Raw genomic sequence first — 18,318 nt, 5'->3', positions numbered from 1 at the left:
CGTGGGCTCAAGTTTCTGGAGTGAGGGGAGTGTGCTACCCGCTGAGCCTCTGGCTGACACCTAGTTCAGCCAGAGTCTTAAGGATTGCGGCTTTCTATTTGGGTGGCACATTCACCAGGGTTCAAGAACATAAATAGGAGTAGGAATAGTCCATTCGGCCCCTCCAGCCTGATCTTCCATTCAATAGATTATGGTTAATCTTACCGCTCAACTACGCTTTCCCAACCTATCCTCATATCCCTTTGTGTCCAAAAATCTGTCTTGAACATACTCAACGACTGAGCACCCACAGCTCTCCGGGATTGAGAATTCCAGAGATTCACAACCCTCAGTGAAGAAATTTCTCCTCATCTCGGTCCGACATGACTGACTCCTCCTGAGTCTATGGCCCCTTAGTTCTAGACTCTGCAGCCAGGGGGAAACAGCCTCTCCGCATCTACTCTGTAAAGCCCCTTGAGTTTTATGTTTCAATGAGATCACCCCTCATTCTTCTAAGCTCCAGGAAATGTAGGCCCATTCTACTCGGTCTCTCCGCACAGGACATTCCACTCAGTGCTAACCACTGCGGCACAGTGGCGCAGTGGTTAGCACTGCAGCCTCACAGCTCCAGGGACCCGGGTTCGATTCTGGGTACTGCCTGTGTGGAGTTTGCAAGTTCTCCCTGTGTCTGCGTGGGTTTTCTCCGGGTGCTCCGGTTTCCTCCCACAAGCCAAAAGACTTGCAGGTTGATAGGTAAATTGACCATTATAAATTGTCACTAGTATAGGTAGGTGGTAGGGAAGTATAGGGACAGGTGGGGATGTTTGGTAGGAATATGGGATTAGTGTAGGATTAGTATAAAATGGGGGGTTGATGGTCGGCACAGACTCGGTGGGCCGAAGGGCCTGTTTCAGTGCTGTATCTCTAATCTAATCTAATCTAATCCCCGGAATCAGTCTAGTGGACTCATGTTGCCCTCCCTCTCAACCAAGTATATCCTTCCTCAGGTGAGGAGACCAAGCGTTGCGCCTGTCCGACCCTGTGCCTTTTTCAAATCAGTTTCTTATGAGCAAGGCAAGGCAAGTTCAGAACTGGGCTCGCAGTCTTCAGCGAGTGCCGAGTACTTCGGGTGACTGGCGTGAAAACTCTGGAATCGTTTGGTGGCAGCTCGGCGCTAATTGTTGGTATCTGTGGCAGGACGAGGTCGAAGGTGCGAATGGCCTCCATATGTCCTGCTACTTACTTTGACTTTTATTTTCCGTTTTCTTTTACTCCCCGTCTTAACATTATCGACTCGTTGAGTCGTCAGTCCAGCGAGATCACTGCATGGCGGGGGGGGGGGGGCACTTCCACAGATGGTTCCACAGAGACTAAACCACCTCTTTGTGGAGAGCAGAGTTTGTGCCTCAGTGCCTGAGCTAGTAGTCTATTCCACATGTTGATCAGTCTTTGCTGAACGCTGCTGAGTTTGTACCCCGTGTCCTGCTCTTATGGTTGAATTTAACCTTGCCTTCCGGATTAATCGCTTGTGGCTTATTTGCTAATGGAGTGGGGACCTCGCCTCATTTAGCCCCTCTCTTCTTCCCTAACTGAGACCATCCCCCCTCCCCCTTAACCCCACACCCCACCCCCTCCCGGCAGCCCGAGCCCAAACAACTGACCCAGCACTTAACTCGGGACAGTTGACAAAACTTGGCTTGCCTGCATCACACCGCAAGATGTATTACTTGACGACAGAGTGTCACCGTCTAAAGCCTTATTGAATAACAGTCACCGAATGTTATAATTAACATTTTTTTGTGTGTGTGTGTGTTTTTTTTTTTGCGTTGTTGTTGCTGCTGCCTGCTGTTGACCTCATCTGGCTGAAAGGAATTGGTGAGCCCGAGTGTGAGGAGGCTGAATTCTCATCATTAGAGGTACAGTCATCGCCCTAGGGATGAGTCAGCACCAGCTGCGCATCTTAACTCGGCTCCCTCACACCATCGGGCTCCGTAACCCATCCGAGCCGCTCGCCTGTATGTAACATTTCACATTTTAGTTTCAACAACAACTTGCGTTTACGTAGCGCTTTTACGATGGTAAAGCATCCCGAGGCGCTTTGTCAAACAAAATTTGATCCCGAGCCACATACGGAGATATTAGGGAGAGGTGACCGAAAGCTCGGTCAAAGAGGTCAGATTTAAGGAGCGTCTTGAAGGAGGAGAGAGAGAGAGGGGCGGAGAGGTTTAGGGAGGGAATTCCAGAGCTTCGGGCCCCCAGGCAGCTGAAGGCACGGCCGCCGATGATGGAGCGATGGGAATCGGGGGGGGGGGGGGGGGGGATGCGCGAGAGGCGATAGCTGGAGGAGCGCAGCAATCTTGGAGGGTTGTAAGGGCTGGAGGAGGTTACAGAGATGGGGGGGGGGGTGCGAGGATGACAAATGGAGACGTTGCCAGACTGGGAGCCAGGGGTCTACACTTGGCCTCAGTGCCCTGGGCTAGGGAGGGGGAAAATTGCCCAGTGTTCCTACTGTCAGTTGCTGTCCAATGATCCCCTTCTAGAAAGAAAATGAAAGGACTTGCGTTTACATGGTGCCTTTCAGAACCTCAGGATGTCCCAAAGGATCAGGGCTTGGGATGACCAAGGCGCTATATGAATCTAAGTCTTTCTGCTTTCTTTGTTCACAGCCAATCAACACATTTTTTTTTGGAAGTGTATGAACTGCTGTAATGTAGGAAACGCAGCAACCAAATTGGGCACAGCAAGATCCCACAAATACTAATGAAATAATTGACCACATCGTCTGTTTTTAGTGATTTTTTTGATTGAGGGATAAATATCGGCCCCAGGATGAACTCCCCCCGCTGTTCTTCCAGTGGTGGCCGTGGGATCTTTTACATCCACTTGAAAGGGGCAGACGTGTTAGTTTAACGTCTCATCCGAAAGACGGCACCTCTGACAGTGCAGCACTCCTTCAGCACTGGCGTTGGGAGTGTCAGTCCAGACGTGCTCTAGTCTCAGGAGTGGGACTCGAACCGACAATCTTCTGAATCTGAGGCGAGAGTGCTACCTGCCCTTTGGAAGAACAGGGCCATGACAATGGAATGGGCAACCTGGTACCTGTTGGGAGGTGTGTGATGACACTGTGGTAGATTATACACATAAGGAGCAAGTGCCTGAACTGGCTCATCACCACTGGTTGCCAGCGTTTAGTGAGTGGTGGTTTGGCAGGAGTTCCAAAGGCTGAAACACTCATTCATGCTTTTGTCACCTGCAGTGGTCTTCTGCCTGCCTCTTGTTTTCCGCCCTCCATAAACCTCAGCTCGTCCAAAACTCTGCTGCTGACATCCTAACCCACACCAAGTTCCATTGGCCCATCACTGCCGCCCTCTCCCCTCCCCCACCCCATGCTCACTGACCGACACTGGCTCTCAGTCCAGCAATGCCTCGATTTTAAAATTCTCAGCCTCGTGTTCAACTCCCTCCATGGCCCCCTCCCTATCTCTGTACCCTCCTCCAGCTCCTACACCCCTCCGAGATCTCTGCACTACTTCAATTCCGGCCTCTCGCGCATCCCCCCGATTCCCATTGCTCCACCATCGGCGGCCGTGCCTTCAGCTGCCTGGGGGCCCAAAGCTCTGTAATTCCCTCCCTAAACCTCTCCGCCCCCCCCCTCTCTCTCTCTCTCTCCTCCTTTAAGACGATCCTTAAAACCGACCTTTTTGACCGAGCTTTTGGTCGCATGCCGCCTAATATCTCGGGGTCAAATTCTCTTTGATCGCTCTTGTGAAGCTCCTTGGGATGTTTTACAATGTAAAAGCGCTATATAAATGCAGTTTGTTGTAGCTAACTCGCCCATCCAAGGTTTGGTGGCTTGTATTATGTCTAAGCAGGTAGTCTTTTGTGTTGAATCCCTTTGTTGTTGCACTGTAATGAGGGTTCTGTACAATGAAATTCTTAACTTGAGGCTGACTGTAGTGTGGAAAGGTAGGGTAGTGGAGGAGCAGAGAAAGAGCACACTGCTCCCAGGAAAATATTCTGGCCTGTGTCGACCTGGCACTTGAAATGTATTTTCCATTCACTTGTGTCAGTCAAAGGGAGCTGGTCACTTGCCTTGTTAGCGAACACATGCGGTGTGAAATATGCCCCCTTGTATCTCTGGGCAGGATGAAAGGAGGGATCCAGAACACAGCATCGCAAATCAGCCAGACTTGAAGGTGCTGGGAGTAGACAGCAGGCCAGTCCGATGCCGTAAGTTAACGCTTTGGGTGTCACACTGCATCAGAAGTGAGGCGACGGCCAAGGGTCCTGAGGCATAACATTAGCGTGAGCTTCCTCTCCCAGTATCTCACCGATCTACACACATTTCCCGGTTTGGTTTTGGTGTGACAACAATAGCAGATTTTATTTGTAAGCTGGATGTTTGCCAGCTCTCGTCAACCAAAAATGTCCTGTTTTAATAGAATTGTACAGACTAATTACCTGGTTAAGGTCTTTCTAAAAACAAAAGGGGTTCGATAGGGTAGACGTAGAGAAGATGTTTCCACCTGTGGGCGAGACAGGAACTAGGGGGCCATCAATATAAGACAGTCACTAATAAATCCAATGGGGAATTCAGGAGAAACTTCTTTCGCCCGGAGATTGGTGAGAATGTGGATCTCGCTACCACGGGGAGTGGTTGAGGGGAATAGCAGAGATGTGTTTAAGGGGACGCTGGATAAACACACGAGGGAGAAAGGAATCGAAGGATATGTTTGTGGGAGGAGGGTCATGTGGAGCAGCAACACCAGTGTGGAGCAGATGGGCCGAATGGCCTGTTTCTGTGCGGTAGACTCGATGTAATTAATGTACAAACCTTCCGGTTTTGTATCACTCTGGGCTGAGTGAAGAGCACGCACTCTCTCTCTTTCTCTCTCCCCTCTGTATCAAAAGGTCGTGAATTCAAACCTGACTCTTGAGCACACAATCAAGACTGACGCTCTCGGGTGGGTATAATACATCACGCAGGCACAACTGGAAGAAGAGCAGGGAGGTAAATGATCAGATAACTGTGTTTTTTTTTTAGATTATAGGTTGAGGAATACATGTTGGCGAAGACACCAGGGCATCTCCCCTGCTCTTTTTTCTCTTCCTGTCGTCATGCTATGAGATCTTTTACATCCACTGAGAATGGCTTAACTTTATTTTTCAGATTATATTCACTTGTTCTGGGCTCTCCCCAGAGGCGCACAGCCTCTGTGTGACGAGGGCGAATATAAATAGATATATGCAAATAGGGCAGACGGGGTGGTTGGGGTGCTTGGTTTAATGTTGCATTTGAAAGATGATACCATCCGATAGTGTAGAACTCCCTCAGGTGAGGCTTGAAGCTAAATAAATACTGGATGTCCCTTTTACAGGCAGTAATTATGGGACTGAATTAACAGATATATTTTTGAACCATGTCTCTTCTGAGTGCTGTGATTGGTCCATGGTGCAGCTCCTCTGCCATTAGTACGTGGCACCCACGTGGCCACGAGAAGGAATTGCATCACAGGGCAGCTTGAACTGAAGCAACAAAAAAAAATCCCCTTGAAAAGTGAGGCCGTTGACAAGAGTCGGATTCGGGAGGGCACAGTCGAGTGTTGTGTGACCTATTTATTCTTAAGTTAGTCGCGATGAGGTACTTGAAAGGCAGGAGAGAAACGTTTGCATTTCTATCGCGCCAGCCGCCAAGTCCGGGCATCCCGAAAACAATTCGCAGCCAATGAAGTGCTCTTTGAAGTGTCGTCACGGTTCCTCTTGACAAGACTGCCATGGGGTCTGGCATGTCGGCCTGGATTGTGGGACTCGGAGCTTGCAAGTGCTACCCGCTGAGCCAAGACTGGAAATAAATACAATAGGAGATATTATAATAAACCTACTTTTGGTGGGGTGGGGGGGGGCGTTAAAATTGTTCTTGGGATGTGGGCAATGTTAACACATCCCCCGAGGGCATTTAGGAGTCAACTGCACAGCGTGGGATTGGAGTAATATTTGGGCCAAGGGCGGCAGGGTACCAAAGCTAGAAGGCGGTAGCAAACCTGCTGGGTTTTTAAACAACAATCCGGCAGGTTTCATGGACTGTCCTCTCCAGGTGACAGCAAACAAAAGTTTATTGACATCAGTTTCGCAACTTGGCACGGTCTGTTTTATTCTCGGGATGTGGCAAGGGTGGCATTTAATGCCCGTCCCCAGTTGTCCTGAGAAGGTGGGAGAGGGCTGCCTTCTGGACCGACTGGGACGGGTCTGACGATAGGTCGTCGACCTGCAAAGAAAATTGGACCTTGTCTTCATTTGCAATCCCACCCTGTCTCCCAGGAACATCCCGACAGAGCTTCTCGTGCAGTCAGTTACTTTGAACTGTGGTCAGCGATCCGTAAGCAGTCACTTGGGTAGCACTCTGAGTCAGAAGGTTGTCGGTTCGAGTTCCTGCTTCAGAGACCCGAGCCCATAATCCAGGCCAACACTCCCAGCGCCAGTCCTGAGGGAGTGCTGCAATGTCGGAGGTGCCCCTCTTTCAGTTGAGACGTTAAACCGAGGCTCCATCTGCCCCTCTCGGGTGGATGTAAAAGGTCCCACGGCCACTATTGGAAGAAGAGCAGAGGGCAGGTGGAGTTCTCCCTGGTCTCCCAGCAAATATTTATCCCTCAGACGACACGCAGAAAAAATAGGTGATCTGGGTCAGTTATTCCATTGTTTGTGGGAGCTTGCTGTGCACAAATTAGCTGCCACGTATCCTTACTTTTCAACAGTGACTACACTTCAAAAAAAAAAGTGCTTCATTGGTTGTGAAGCTTTGGGTGGCGAAAGGCACGATAGAAATACAAATCTTCCTGTTAACATGGCAGCCAATTTGCACACAGCAAGAGCCCACAAACGGTAATGGGGTGAATTCCAGTGTTGGGTGAGAGAAGTGTGTTTTCCAGGACACTGGGAGCACCGCGTACTCTTTGCCCGAGCGTCGTGGGATCTTTAACACCTCCAACTGTGCAGCACTCCCGCCGTACTGCATTGGTGTGTCAGTCTGGATGATGAGCTCAAGTCTTGTGAGCAGGTTGTGAATTGACCATGGGCAGTCAGGCTCAGGTATTCGCATCCAGATTCCACGGTGAGAGTGCTGCCGGCAGAACCAGTGCTAACACTTGACCCTGTTCCGTCATTCAGTGGCTGAACTATATCTTTGCAGATGATACGAAACTTGGAAGCATTGTGAACTGTGAGGAGGATTGTGTAGAACTCCAAAAGGACATAGACAAGTTGGTGGAATGGGCAGACAGGTGGCAGATGAAGTTCAATGCAGAGAAATGTGAAGGGATTCATTTTGTTAGGAAGAAGAACATGGAGAGACAATATAGAATAAAGGGTACAATTCTAAAGGGGGTGCAGGAACAGAGGCAGGGCAGATTGAGAGCAGTTAATAAAGAATACAGTATCCTGGGCTTTATTAATAGGGACATAGAGTACAAGAGCAAGGAAGTTATGTTGAACTTGTATAATAGCTGGAGTATTGTGTCCAGTTCTGGGCACCGCACTTTAGGAAAGACGTGAGGGTATTGGAGAGAGTACAGGAAAGATTCACGAGGATGAGGAATTTCAGTTATGAAGATAGATTGGAGAAGTTAGGACTGTTTTCCTTGGAGAAGAGAAGGCCGAGAGGTGATTTGATAGAGGTGTTCAAAATCACGAGGGGTCTGGACAGAGTAGATGGAGAGAAACTGTTCCCACTCAGGAAAGGATTGAAAATGAGAGGGCACAGATTTAAAGTATTTGGTAAGAGAAGCAAAAGCGGCACAGTGGTTAGCACCGCAGCCTCACAGCTCCAGCGACCCGGGTTCAATTCTGGGTACTGCCTGTGTGGAGTTCGCAAGTTCTCCCTGTGTCTACGTGGGTTTTCTCCGGGTGCTCCGGTTTCCTCCCACAGCCAAAAGACTTGCAGGTTGATAGGTAAATTGGCCATTATAAATTGCCCCTAGTATAGGTAGGTGGTAGGGAAATATAGGGACAGGTGGGGATGTGGTAGGAATATGGGATTAGTGTAGGATTAGTATAAATGGGTGGTTGATGGTCGGCACAGACTCGGTGGGCCGAAGGGCCTGTTTCAGTGCTGTATCTCTAAAAAAAAAAGTGACATGAGGAAAAACTTTTTCACGCAGCGAGTGGTTAAGGTCTGGAATGCGCTGCCCGAGAACGTGGTGGAGGCAGGTTCAACTGAAGCATTCGAAAGGGAATTAGACAGTTATATGAAAAGGAAGAATGTGCAGGGATCGGGGAGAATGGAACTGAGGGAATTGCTCTTTCAGAGAGCCTGTGCGGACACGATGGGCCGAATAGCCTCCTTCTACACTGTAATAAATCTGTGATTCCATCCACCCACACCTTGGCTCACAAATATCTAGCAGTGTCAAATTTAAAATGCTGGATTAAACTAGTGTCTACTGCTTTTTGTGGCAGAGTGTTCCACACTTCAATGGCCTGGCTCTGAGTTTTAAGGTTCTACCGCCGCCTACCACCCACCCCCCCCCCCCCCCCCCCCCCCACCCCGCCCCCAGGTTGTCCTAGATCTTCTACACCCCACCCACACCAGGAGAGAAAGTTTCTCTCTGTCAACCCTTAACCTTCCATATTCCAGGGAATACAAGCCTAGTTTAGCTAATTATACCCAACCACCCTCTTCTCATGGCAGCCTAGACAGTGTAGGGAGGGTACCTGACTGTGGGGCAGGGGAAGAGGGAAGGTCAGGTTCAAGCTAAGTGATGTTCACTATCCCAGTCCTATTGGGGCCATTCCAGGGGTTTCTGCCACTAGCCCAGGAGTACCCTGCAGACATTGGCTAACTCCTTACCAACTGAAGATCCAACTCGGGACCTTCTGGTCCATGTTCGGCCCAGGCTGGAACATTGAGTCCAATTCCGGGAGCCACACTGGGAAGGATGTGCGAAGGCTTTGGAGAGGAGACAGAAGAGACTTGCTTTCTAGAATGTTTCCGGCATGAAAGGAGAAGACTGAGATTGTTCTCCTTTGAGCAGAGAAGGCTGAGGAGATTTTCTGAAGGTGCTTAAAATCAGGAAGGGTTTTGATGGAGTAAATAAGGAGAAGCTGTTTCCAGTGGCAGGAGGGTCGGTAACCAGAGGGACACAGATTGAAGATAATTGGTAAACGAACCAGAGCGGGGAGAGAGGAGGAGAATTTTTTTTTAACGCAGTGAGTTGTTGTGATCTGGAACGCGCTGCCTGAAAGGGCGGTGGAAGCAGATTCAGTAGTAACTTTCAAAAGGGCAATTGGATAAATACTGGAAGGGGAAAAATGTGCAGAGATATGGGGGGAAAGAGCGGGGGTGGGGTAGTGGGACTGGTTTGTGTAAACCATCATCGTTAATGGAGTCAGTGACCTCCCGTGTTGAATTGTGCCTGGAGGGTTACAGCTCTTTGGCGGCCTGGGGTAATCTCTGGTACCTGCGGGTCAGGCCATTCCTTATACATAAATGTAGAACTGCGGGTGTCAGTGGCCTATTTGACTGCTCGTAAAGGGGAAGGGGTATCAGCCGAGCTGGGTTCTTTACTCATGTGACACTCGCAGGCAATCGCTTTCCAGTAAGGTGCGTGACCAGGGTTAGGGGTTCTGTCTAATTTAATCCCCCTCTCTCTTATCCAAGCAATGTTCCTGTCTCTGTCACTGCCTCATTTCAGCCCAGCTAACTCCAATCTGTGGAACTCTCTTCCCTGGTCATTGAATGTTTTTAAGGCAGAGGGAGACAGATTTTTGACAAAGGAAGTCAAAGGGTATCTGGGGTAGGCAGGAAAGTGGAGTTGAGTCCACAAACAGGTCAGTCATGCTCTAATAGAATGGCCGAATTGCCTACTCTTGCTCCTAGTTTGTATGTTTTTTACTCATCCGGGGTGAAAGGTGACAATGTACTCATTCAACTAAAGCTTGCTCTACACTGTCCCCATCAAACAGTCCCGGGGCACGGAGTTAGATACAGAGTAAAGCTCCCTCGACACAATTCCCATCAAACACTCCCAGGACAGGTACAGCACGGAGTTAGATACAGAGTAAAGCTCCCTCTACACTGTCCCCATCAAACAGTCCCGGGGCACGGAGTTAGATACAGAGTAAAGCTCCCTCGACACAATTCCCATCAAACACTCCCAGGACAGGTACAGCACGGGGGTTAGATACAGAGTAAAGCTCCCTCTACACTGACCCCATCAAACACTCCCAGGACAGGTACAGCACGGGGGTTGGATACAGAGTAAAGCTCACTCTACACTGTCCCCATCAAACACTCCCAGGACAGGTACAGCACGGGGGTTAGATACAGAGTAAAGCTCCCTCTACACTGACCCCATCAAACACTCCCAGGACAGGTACAGCACGGGGGTTAGATACAGAGTAAAGCTCCCTCTACACTGTCCCCATCAAACACTCCCAGGACAGGTACAGCACGGGGGTTAGATACAGAGTAAAGCTCCCTCTACACTGACCCCATCAAACACTCCCAGGACAGGTACAGCACAGGGGTTAGATACAGAGTAAAGCTCCCTCTACACTGTCCCCATCAAACACTCCCAGGACAGGAAAAAAAAAACAAAAAACGGGGGTTAGCTGCAGAGTGAAACTCCAATATTGTACCTTTACACCAACCTCAGAAGAATGTCCCATACAGCACGGCTGTGGCAACCTTTCAGTTGTGCTCCCGTCATCCGGAGGCTCCTCTGAGTGAGATTACCAATTAATCCTAAACTCTGGGCTAGCCTATTCAGAACTGGAGAGGGACTGCCCAAGGTTACAGCACTTTTACAACGAGCAGAGTGTGTTTTTCTGACAAGACAATGAGCTTTCTGTGTTGCCTCACATGGCCTAGTATGTTGCCACGTTAAAGCACATCCATCTTCCTAAATCTAACCAGAGCCAGAGGTTTCGGGTCCATTAGAAGTTTCATTGATGCCTGGTCAGGTCTCCAGGAGTTGATCGTTATGCTCCAGGCAAGCTTTGAACCGATTTTTCTTTCGAGATCTGAGCTTGTGACCAGAATACCAAACGTCTCGTGATCTGGGTTTTTTTTAAAAAAAACAATCTTAATTCATGTTGTTTTGCAGAGGATGTAGCGTCTGGAAGCCGTTTGTGTCATTTACCCCCCGGAACTCGCTTTCCGTCATTGGCTTCTTGCCCAGGATGACGTCGTTGGTCGCGTGACCTCAACATCTTCGGACTTTGCCCCTCTGAATGGTTCAGGAGACTCGGGCAGGTAAGGGGATACTTACCTGTTCCACAGAGAGCCAGGATGCTTCATGGCTGTACCAAAGGTGGCACTGATGAGCCCCAGAGCAGGTATGGGGAGATGAGTGGTGGCCATTTTTGGGATGTCTGCCAATGGCATTTTCTCTCTGCTCCTGAAGACCTTTATACAATACATCCCATAATCCATCAATGAATTTTCATCCCTGACCTGTTGCGCCTACCAAGTTCTGGACCTGGAACAAGGCGGCAAACCAGTGTGCCAGCTTGCCTCGTCTGGTGGACACTGAGTCTGAAGGTCACGGGGTCAAGCCTGAGCCCAGAGCGAGACCTGACAGTATGGTGAAGGCTCGCACTCGCCGAGTGCTGCATTAGCCAGAGCCGCCATCCTTTGGATGCCTTGTGAAAAACTGAGGGCCTGCCGACGTGTGGAGGTCAAAGTTCAAGCTGTAGTGGGGCCACAGTAGGGTTGGCATTCTGAACGGATGAGATGGTTTTCCTGTCAGGGTAAGATAGGGACCAGTGTCGGCTTTATTTGTCCCGACTCTTCCTTCACTGAACGCAACCTCGCGCACTCTGCTGAGGTTTGGATGAAGCGAAAGTGTCGTGACATGTGCAGCACTGGCGGACATGTGTTTGGGCTCCCGCTTGTTCTGTGATGCTGGTTATTAATTTGCTTGCTGACGTCGTCTTACGCATTTCCACCGTCACCATGACTGATACTGGATTTATTTAATTAATTGAATTTATATTGCGCTGGGCACGTGGTGTGATTTTTAAACATGCATGTCCTGATCATTAGTCCAGGCCTCTGGATTACTAGTCCAGTAACGTAACCACTATCCTACCTTACTGAGCCTTGGTTGTGAGGTTGTTGGCGGGTTGGTCAGCTGCGGGCGAGCATTGCGGTCAATCCGACACACTTGTGCTCACGCAGTTGCTGCCAAGGGTCAGTAGAAGGCAGTCTGGAGCAGGAATTCAGACTGGTTTGTACCTTTCTCCTCCCCCCCCCCCCCCCCCCCCCCCAAAAAATATTTATTTTTTATTTTATTTATTTTAGAGATACGGCACTGAAACAGGCCCTTCGGCCCACCGAGTCTGTGCCGACCAACAACCATTTATGCTAATCCTGCATTAACCCCATATTCTCGACCACAACCCCACCATTCTCCTACCACCTACCTACACTAGGGGCAATTTACAATGGCCAATTTACCTATCAACCTGCAAGTCTGTGGCTGTGGGAGGAAACCAGAGCACCCGGTGGAAACCCACGCAGACACAGGGAGAACTTGCAAACTCCGCACAGGCAGTACCCAGGACTGAACCCGGGTCGCTGGAGCTGGGAGGCTGCAGTGCTAACCACTGCGCCACTGTGCTGCCCAAAATTCTAGTTATTAATTGACTTCAAATTTCACCATCCGCCACAGTGGGATTTGAACCCATTAGCCTGGGCTGTCAATTACTAGACAAGTGACATTATCACGACACCACTATTTCCCCTATCCTACAGAATACTTCATAAAATTTGTAAAATTGACATTACATAAAGTACACTTTCTCTCAGTACAGTGTGTGGAATTCTGAGGTGCCTCACTACACTTAGTTACAGATTATGTTTACAATATACATGACATGTCAGACATTCTCTGGTGCATACAACCCAGGGGGTTTTACACGGGTTCCAGCCCTTCGGTTTACTGTGGTGGGAGGGCCTTAGACTGTGACCTTTCCCCATTGAACCTTTGCGGTGGCTTTCGTGTGTCCCTCAGTGCGTGGTCCTGGACCTACGGATATGCCAGTCTGCAACACTTGGTGTGGACAGCTCTTTGAACTGGAAGACCAGCAGGTTTCAGGTCGACCAAAGAGCGTCTTTCACTGAGTTGATGTTTAAGTGTGTGTTCCTGGGGACAGCCCATAAAGCACAGAGTCCTGCTCGGGATGAATCTGGACAAAAACTACTGCATCTCTTTCCAGACCTGCTTTGCAAAGGCATGTTCCAGTAGGAGGTGGGCGACCGTCTCTTCCCCACCACAGCCATCTTGAGGGCAGCGCGCGGAGGGGGTGAGACTCCAGGTGTGCAGGAAGGATCTGACAGGGAGGGCCCTTCTCGACACCAGCCAAGCTACGTCTTGCTGCTTGTTTGAAAGTTCTGGTGTTGAGGCATTCTGCCAAATGACTTTGACAGTCTGCTCGGGGAGCCATCCGACAGGATCCGCCATCTCTTTTCCCCGCAGGGCCTTCCGTGCAGACCGCTGCCTGATGGATTTGTGGTCAAAGTTGTTTGTCTGCACAAATTTTTCCACAAGAGACAGGTGGTATGGCACCGTCCAACTGGACGGAACATTCGACGGTGACGTGGCCCGACCCATCCTTCACAACATGTGGGACAGCTAGAACCTGAGCACATAGTGACACTCGGTGTTTGAGTATTGCGGGTCTGTGCACAGCTCGATGCAGCTGCACACTAACATGTCCGTCAGGGTGAGAGTGACACGTGGCACCTTTCCTATTCTGTTGGGCTGAGGCTATCTCACTGTTTCCCCATTTGAGACCTGCATCAAAAGGATTCAAACTGCTGGCCTTCTGGTCTGTATGGCTTTTTACTTGCCCCACACACACATTTACTCATGTTGAATGTTGAGCAGTCAGAGTGATTGGGTGCTTGTATAAATTGGGTCCGTTCTCACTGGAGGAGAGAAGGTTGAGAGGTGAGAGAGTGGCTGAGTTTAGGATTTGAAAGGGACTGGATAATGTCAACCGTGACGAGCTGTTTCACCTTGTCCAGAACAGTAAAACCAGAGGACGCGGCCTACGCCCGAAGGGGTAAATTTTAAAACCAATCTGGAAGTTTTTCTAAATGCAAGTTGTTACTTTGGTTGTGGGGGGGTGGGGGGGGTGGGTGGTGGGTGGTGATCAGTCAGGGTAGCTGCTCCTGATCACTAAGCAAAGTCTGCTAGACCAGAGTTTGGGTGAACTCAGAATTGGGATCAGCTCTCGCGGCCTGTTCATCCGCTGGCTAGGTTCACATAGGGAGAAGGGCACGTGGGCTCGGTACCCAGCGGCATTGACCATATCTGTGGCACTCCAGGAATGGTCAGTACTTAGAGGAGGAGTGGGGGGAAAAATCTGCGGCTAGGGACTGGAGCTCATGTCCTGTTGTCCCAGGTATATGTATATTTTTAAACCTCTCCCGATCTTTACCTACCCTTTAAATATTTCAGACAACTCACCTAGCCCCACTTTCCCCGTAGTCCTGCAAATCGGCAGACTGGACCTCAGCTTAGCATCTCATCCGAAAGTCAGCACCTCTGACAGTGCAGCACTCCCTGGGAGTGTCAGCCTGGATTATGTGGCTCGAGCCAGGTGCTGCCTCACCTGCTGGGTATTTCCAGCATTTTCTGTTCTTATTTCAGATTTGCAGCATCCACAGTATTATGGTCTGTTTTTTTTAAGGAGATAATTGAGTGGAAGTGTTGACAGCCTGAGAATCCAGTGTTAAATATCACTGTCAGCTCACTTGGGCAGGAGTGAGAAAACATCTCCTCTGACTGCCCTCTGAACTTGTCTGCTATGCCCATAGGCTCTTGTTTTGAACCAAAGGTAATCGGAACACACACTGCAGCCATCATTTCCACAGAAAACATTCTGGTAGCTTGATCACTGCTTTCCTTGATCTATATTAATGACCGAGACCTGGGTGTGCAGAGTGCAATTTCAAAATTTACACATGACACAATCATACTGGGCCCCCACCTGCCAAGAATGAGGCACATCAAAATTGTCATGAAAATTGATTTTTAACTGTTGTTGGAGTGAGGAAATGACTTGTTAAACAGATCAGCTGTGGTTGGAAAAAAGCATTTACATGCTAACAGACATCGAAGGTGAGGAAGCGCATTCCAGGGCCTGCTCAGGAGAATACAATCCACAAGGGCCAGGACTGGTTAGACCAGCTGGTCACATGACTAACTGGCTGTTCCAGGCTTTTCCTTTGAAATGGCCACAGAGAGTTTGAACTGAGAAAGACTGTTTGCTCCTGTACTGAGAAGATCTCTCTCCTGTCTGCTCCCATCTCTTTCTCACAAGCCTCTGAATCCACTGAAGGCAGTGGAGAGTAAAGTCTCCGATAGTGAAAAATGACAGCCGGTTTGTGCTGGTTTTTTTGCCTTATAATTGGAAAGCGGTGAACAAGGATTCACCAAAGGGGGAGCTAAAAACACTGTGTTTAAAATTAAACCCTTTTAACAGCAAGACCAGGTGAAGGCTGAAAGGGAACCCTAGATACCTTTCTCACCTGGCCGTAACAACTCAAAACTTGAAAGTATTGTGAACTGCTGGGAGGATAATGCTAGACTTCAAGAGGACATAGGGCTGGTGGATTGGGTGGACACGTGGCAGATGAAATTTAATGCAGAGAAGTGTGAAGTGATTCATTTTGGTAGGAAGAATGAGGAGAGGCAATATAAAATAAAGGATACAATTCTAAAGGGGTACAGGAGCAGAGGGAGCTGGGGGGTATATGTGTATAAATCATTGAAGGTGCAGGGCAGGTCGAGAAAGTGATTAACAAAGCACATGGGATCCTGGGCTTTATAAATAGAGGTATAAAGTACAAAAGCAAGGAAGTTATGATGAACCTTTATAAAGCAGTGGTTTGGCCTCAACTGGAGTATTGCGTTCAATTCTGGGCACCACACTTTCGGAAGGATGTGAGGGCGCAGAAAAAGTTTACGTGAATGGTTCCAGGGATGAGGGACTTCAGTGACGTGGATAGATTAGAGAAGCTGGGGTGGGTTTTCCTTGTCGAAGAGACGATTTAATAGAGCTGCTCAGAGTTGGAGAGAAACTGTTCCCAGTGGCAGAAGGGTTGAGAGGCAGTGAGTCCCAGATCCCCACCATTCTCTGGGTGAAAAACTTTCTCTTCAATTCTCCTTTAATCCTTCTATCAGTTGCTTTAAATCTGTGCCCCCCTGGGTATTGACCTCTCTGCTAAGGGGAATAGGCCCTTGCTATCCTTGTTTTTCTCCCCGCCCTCTGTCCCAGTTCATATTAAGACTGTTCTCTGATCTCCCCTTCCTAGATCATGGTATCACTATTCTCTGCTGGCCACCCCCTGTCCTGCGCCCCGCAGTTCATGCTGGTACTGTCCTCCTTGACCCTGTAGGAATTCAGACTTTCCCTGCAAGCTGTCGGCAGTCGTTCTCGCTCCTCCTTTTAGACGCTCCTTCACAGCGACCTCCTCGATGAAGCTTTGGGTCACCTGTCCCGGATATCTCCTTATGTGGCTCCGTGTCAAATTCTGCCTGACCAATTTCCCGTGTAGTTCCTGAGGATGTTTTTAGGCGCTGTATGAATGCAACGGACTGTGCAGAATGCATAGCAGCTTGTAGATCCCTGGAGCAGGGGCATCAGGTGGCGGGAGGGAAAAATTGGGGAGCTTCCGTGATGCGAATCTGCGAACACAGACAGGTGTTGCCTGGAAATGCAGGCAGCTGCAACGCATGTAGAACAGCCGGCGTTACTGCTGCAGTGGCATCACTGATCAGGAATCGTAGCAGATCTGTGAAGCCGAGGAATTGCCATTTGTGGTAAAGCAGTTTGCTGGTGGCAATTGTGTAATGCTATTGGTGGTCTCTTAGTATGACTGCAGCGAGCCCTACCGAAGGAGTAAGGACTGCTGTTTCTGCTCAAAATCAGCAGAGCACATGCAAAAGTAATTGGCAAAAGAACCTGATGAAATGAGATTTTTTTTTTTAACGCAGCGAGTTGTTGTGATCTGGAACGCGCTGCCTGAAAGGGCGGTGGAAGCAGATTCAATCGCAACTTTCAAAAGGGGAATTGGATAAACACGCGAAGGGGAAAATTTTGCAGGGTTATGGGGGAAAGAGCAGGGGGTGGGGTAGTGGGACTAATTGGATAGCTCTTTCAAAGAGCCGACACAGGCTCGATGGGCTGAATGGACTGCTCCTGTGCTGCATGATTTTGTGATGACGGTTATTTCCTTTAGGCTGCTATGAGTGACTACCAGTTTTAAAGGTGGACGTTTTATGTAGTGGGGACTGGACAGAGTTCGATCATTTGAACCAGGAGGTGTTTGAATCTGATGACATTAACACACTCTCTGCGTAGTTGGTCTTTCCTCTGTGGGTGGGGGGTGAGGTGGGAGTAGGGTGCAGAGTGATGAAGGGTACTGCTGGGTAATGTGCACGGTGGGGAGGGGGACTGAACCTACTGTGCTTCTACAACAAGCAGATAAGCAAATAGCCACAACTCTGATTTTTAAAGAGGGTTAAAACCTTGCAAACCCTCGGCAGTTCTGCGGAAGGTACGAGGGCGGGTTGAAAGCACTGCCTAGGGTTTGTGTACAGTGGATTGGAGGCAGTGTTTGGGGATACAGTTCAGTTATTGACTTGGTCTTCCTTAGGGGAGTGCAGTGAGGACTGAAAAACTCCATTCAGATATCCTGGCTCTAAAGGGATGGAATGAGCCCGTTTTAATTCTGGAACTCGAACAATATGATCTGAATCAGGTCGGAGCTTGGATTTCAAATGCAGGCTGTGTATAATGGCGGGCAGTCCAGCACGTGCAGAGATTGGTTCAGTGATATTGGGGGTGAGCAGTGATTCAGTGCACGCAGTCTGAGTGAGATTGAGGGCTTTGTCATCAGGGTGTAATGCTCTCCCTCCTCTCTGTAGTACTGGACACACACGCATGCACCTCCTCTCTGATCTCTCTTTTTTTCCCCTCTCTTTCTCTCTCTCTCTCCTCTGTCTCTCTTTCTTTCTCTTCTCTCTTTTTCCTTCCCCACCCTCCCTTCCACCACCCCCCCCCCCCACCCTCCCTTCCCTTCTCCCCCCTGCCCCCACCACCCCCGGGACGTCAAATGGAATTTAAAGCAGGGGACTGACCCTAACCCGGGTACTCCATCTGGGGGTTTTACAGTTCACCGTTAGATCACTCACTGACTCTGCCAAGATTGTGGCCTGCCACCACTGTGTCATGCCTGTGAGTTAGCTGAAGCCCGTTTAAAACTGTCAGCAAGACCAAGTATGACTTTGCGACAGGAAATATTTTGCACTTCATTTCTAAGTGCAGTGC

At 49.3% G+C, this 18,318-nt stretch overlaps 1 protein-coding gene across 5 annotated transcripts in view; it reads left to right on the top strand.

The window, feature by feature from the left end:
* Positions 1-18,318, top strand: part of gatad2b (GATA zinc finger domain containing 2B) — an 81,831-nt gene that overhangs the window by 2,520 nt on the left and 60,993 nt on the right. For 2 of the 5 annotated variants that reach the window (XM_068022570.1, XM_068022569.1), the window contains exon 2: positions 11,079-11,227. The exons of 1 other annotated variant lie outside the window; for it this stretch is intronic. Coding sequence is in view for 2 of the 4 variants with exons in the window: in XM_068022567.1 (XP_067878668.1) it covers positions 11,264-11,310 (47 nt within the window). In the remaining 2 variants the exon portion in view is untranslated. Of the gene's footprint in view, positions 1-11,078; positions 11,311-18,318 lie in introns of those variants that run through there. 2 more of the 5 variants (XM_068022567.1, XM_068022566.1) reach the window with 2 other exon arrangements.

Source organism: Heterodontus francisci, chromosome 46 (genome assembly GCF_036365525.1).
Source record: "Heterodontus francisci isolate sHetFra1 chromosome 46, sHetFra1.hap1, whole genome shotgun sequence".
In the NCBI taxonomy this organism is placed as follows: domain Eukaryota; kingdom Metazoa; phylum Chordata; class Chondrichthyes; order Heterodontiformes; family Heterodontidae; genus Heterodontus; species Heterodontus francisci.
This window is presented reverse-complemented; position numbering and strand designations above follow the sequence as displayed.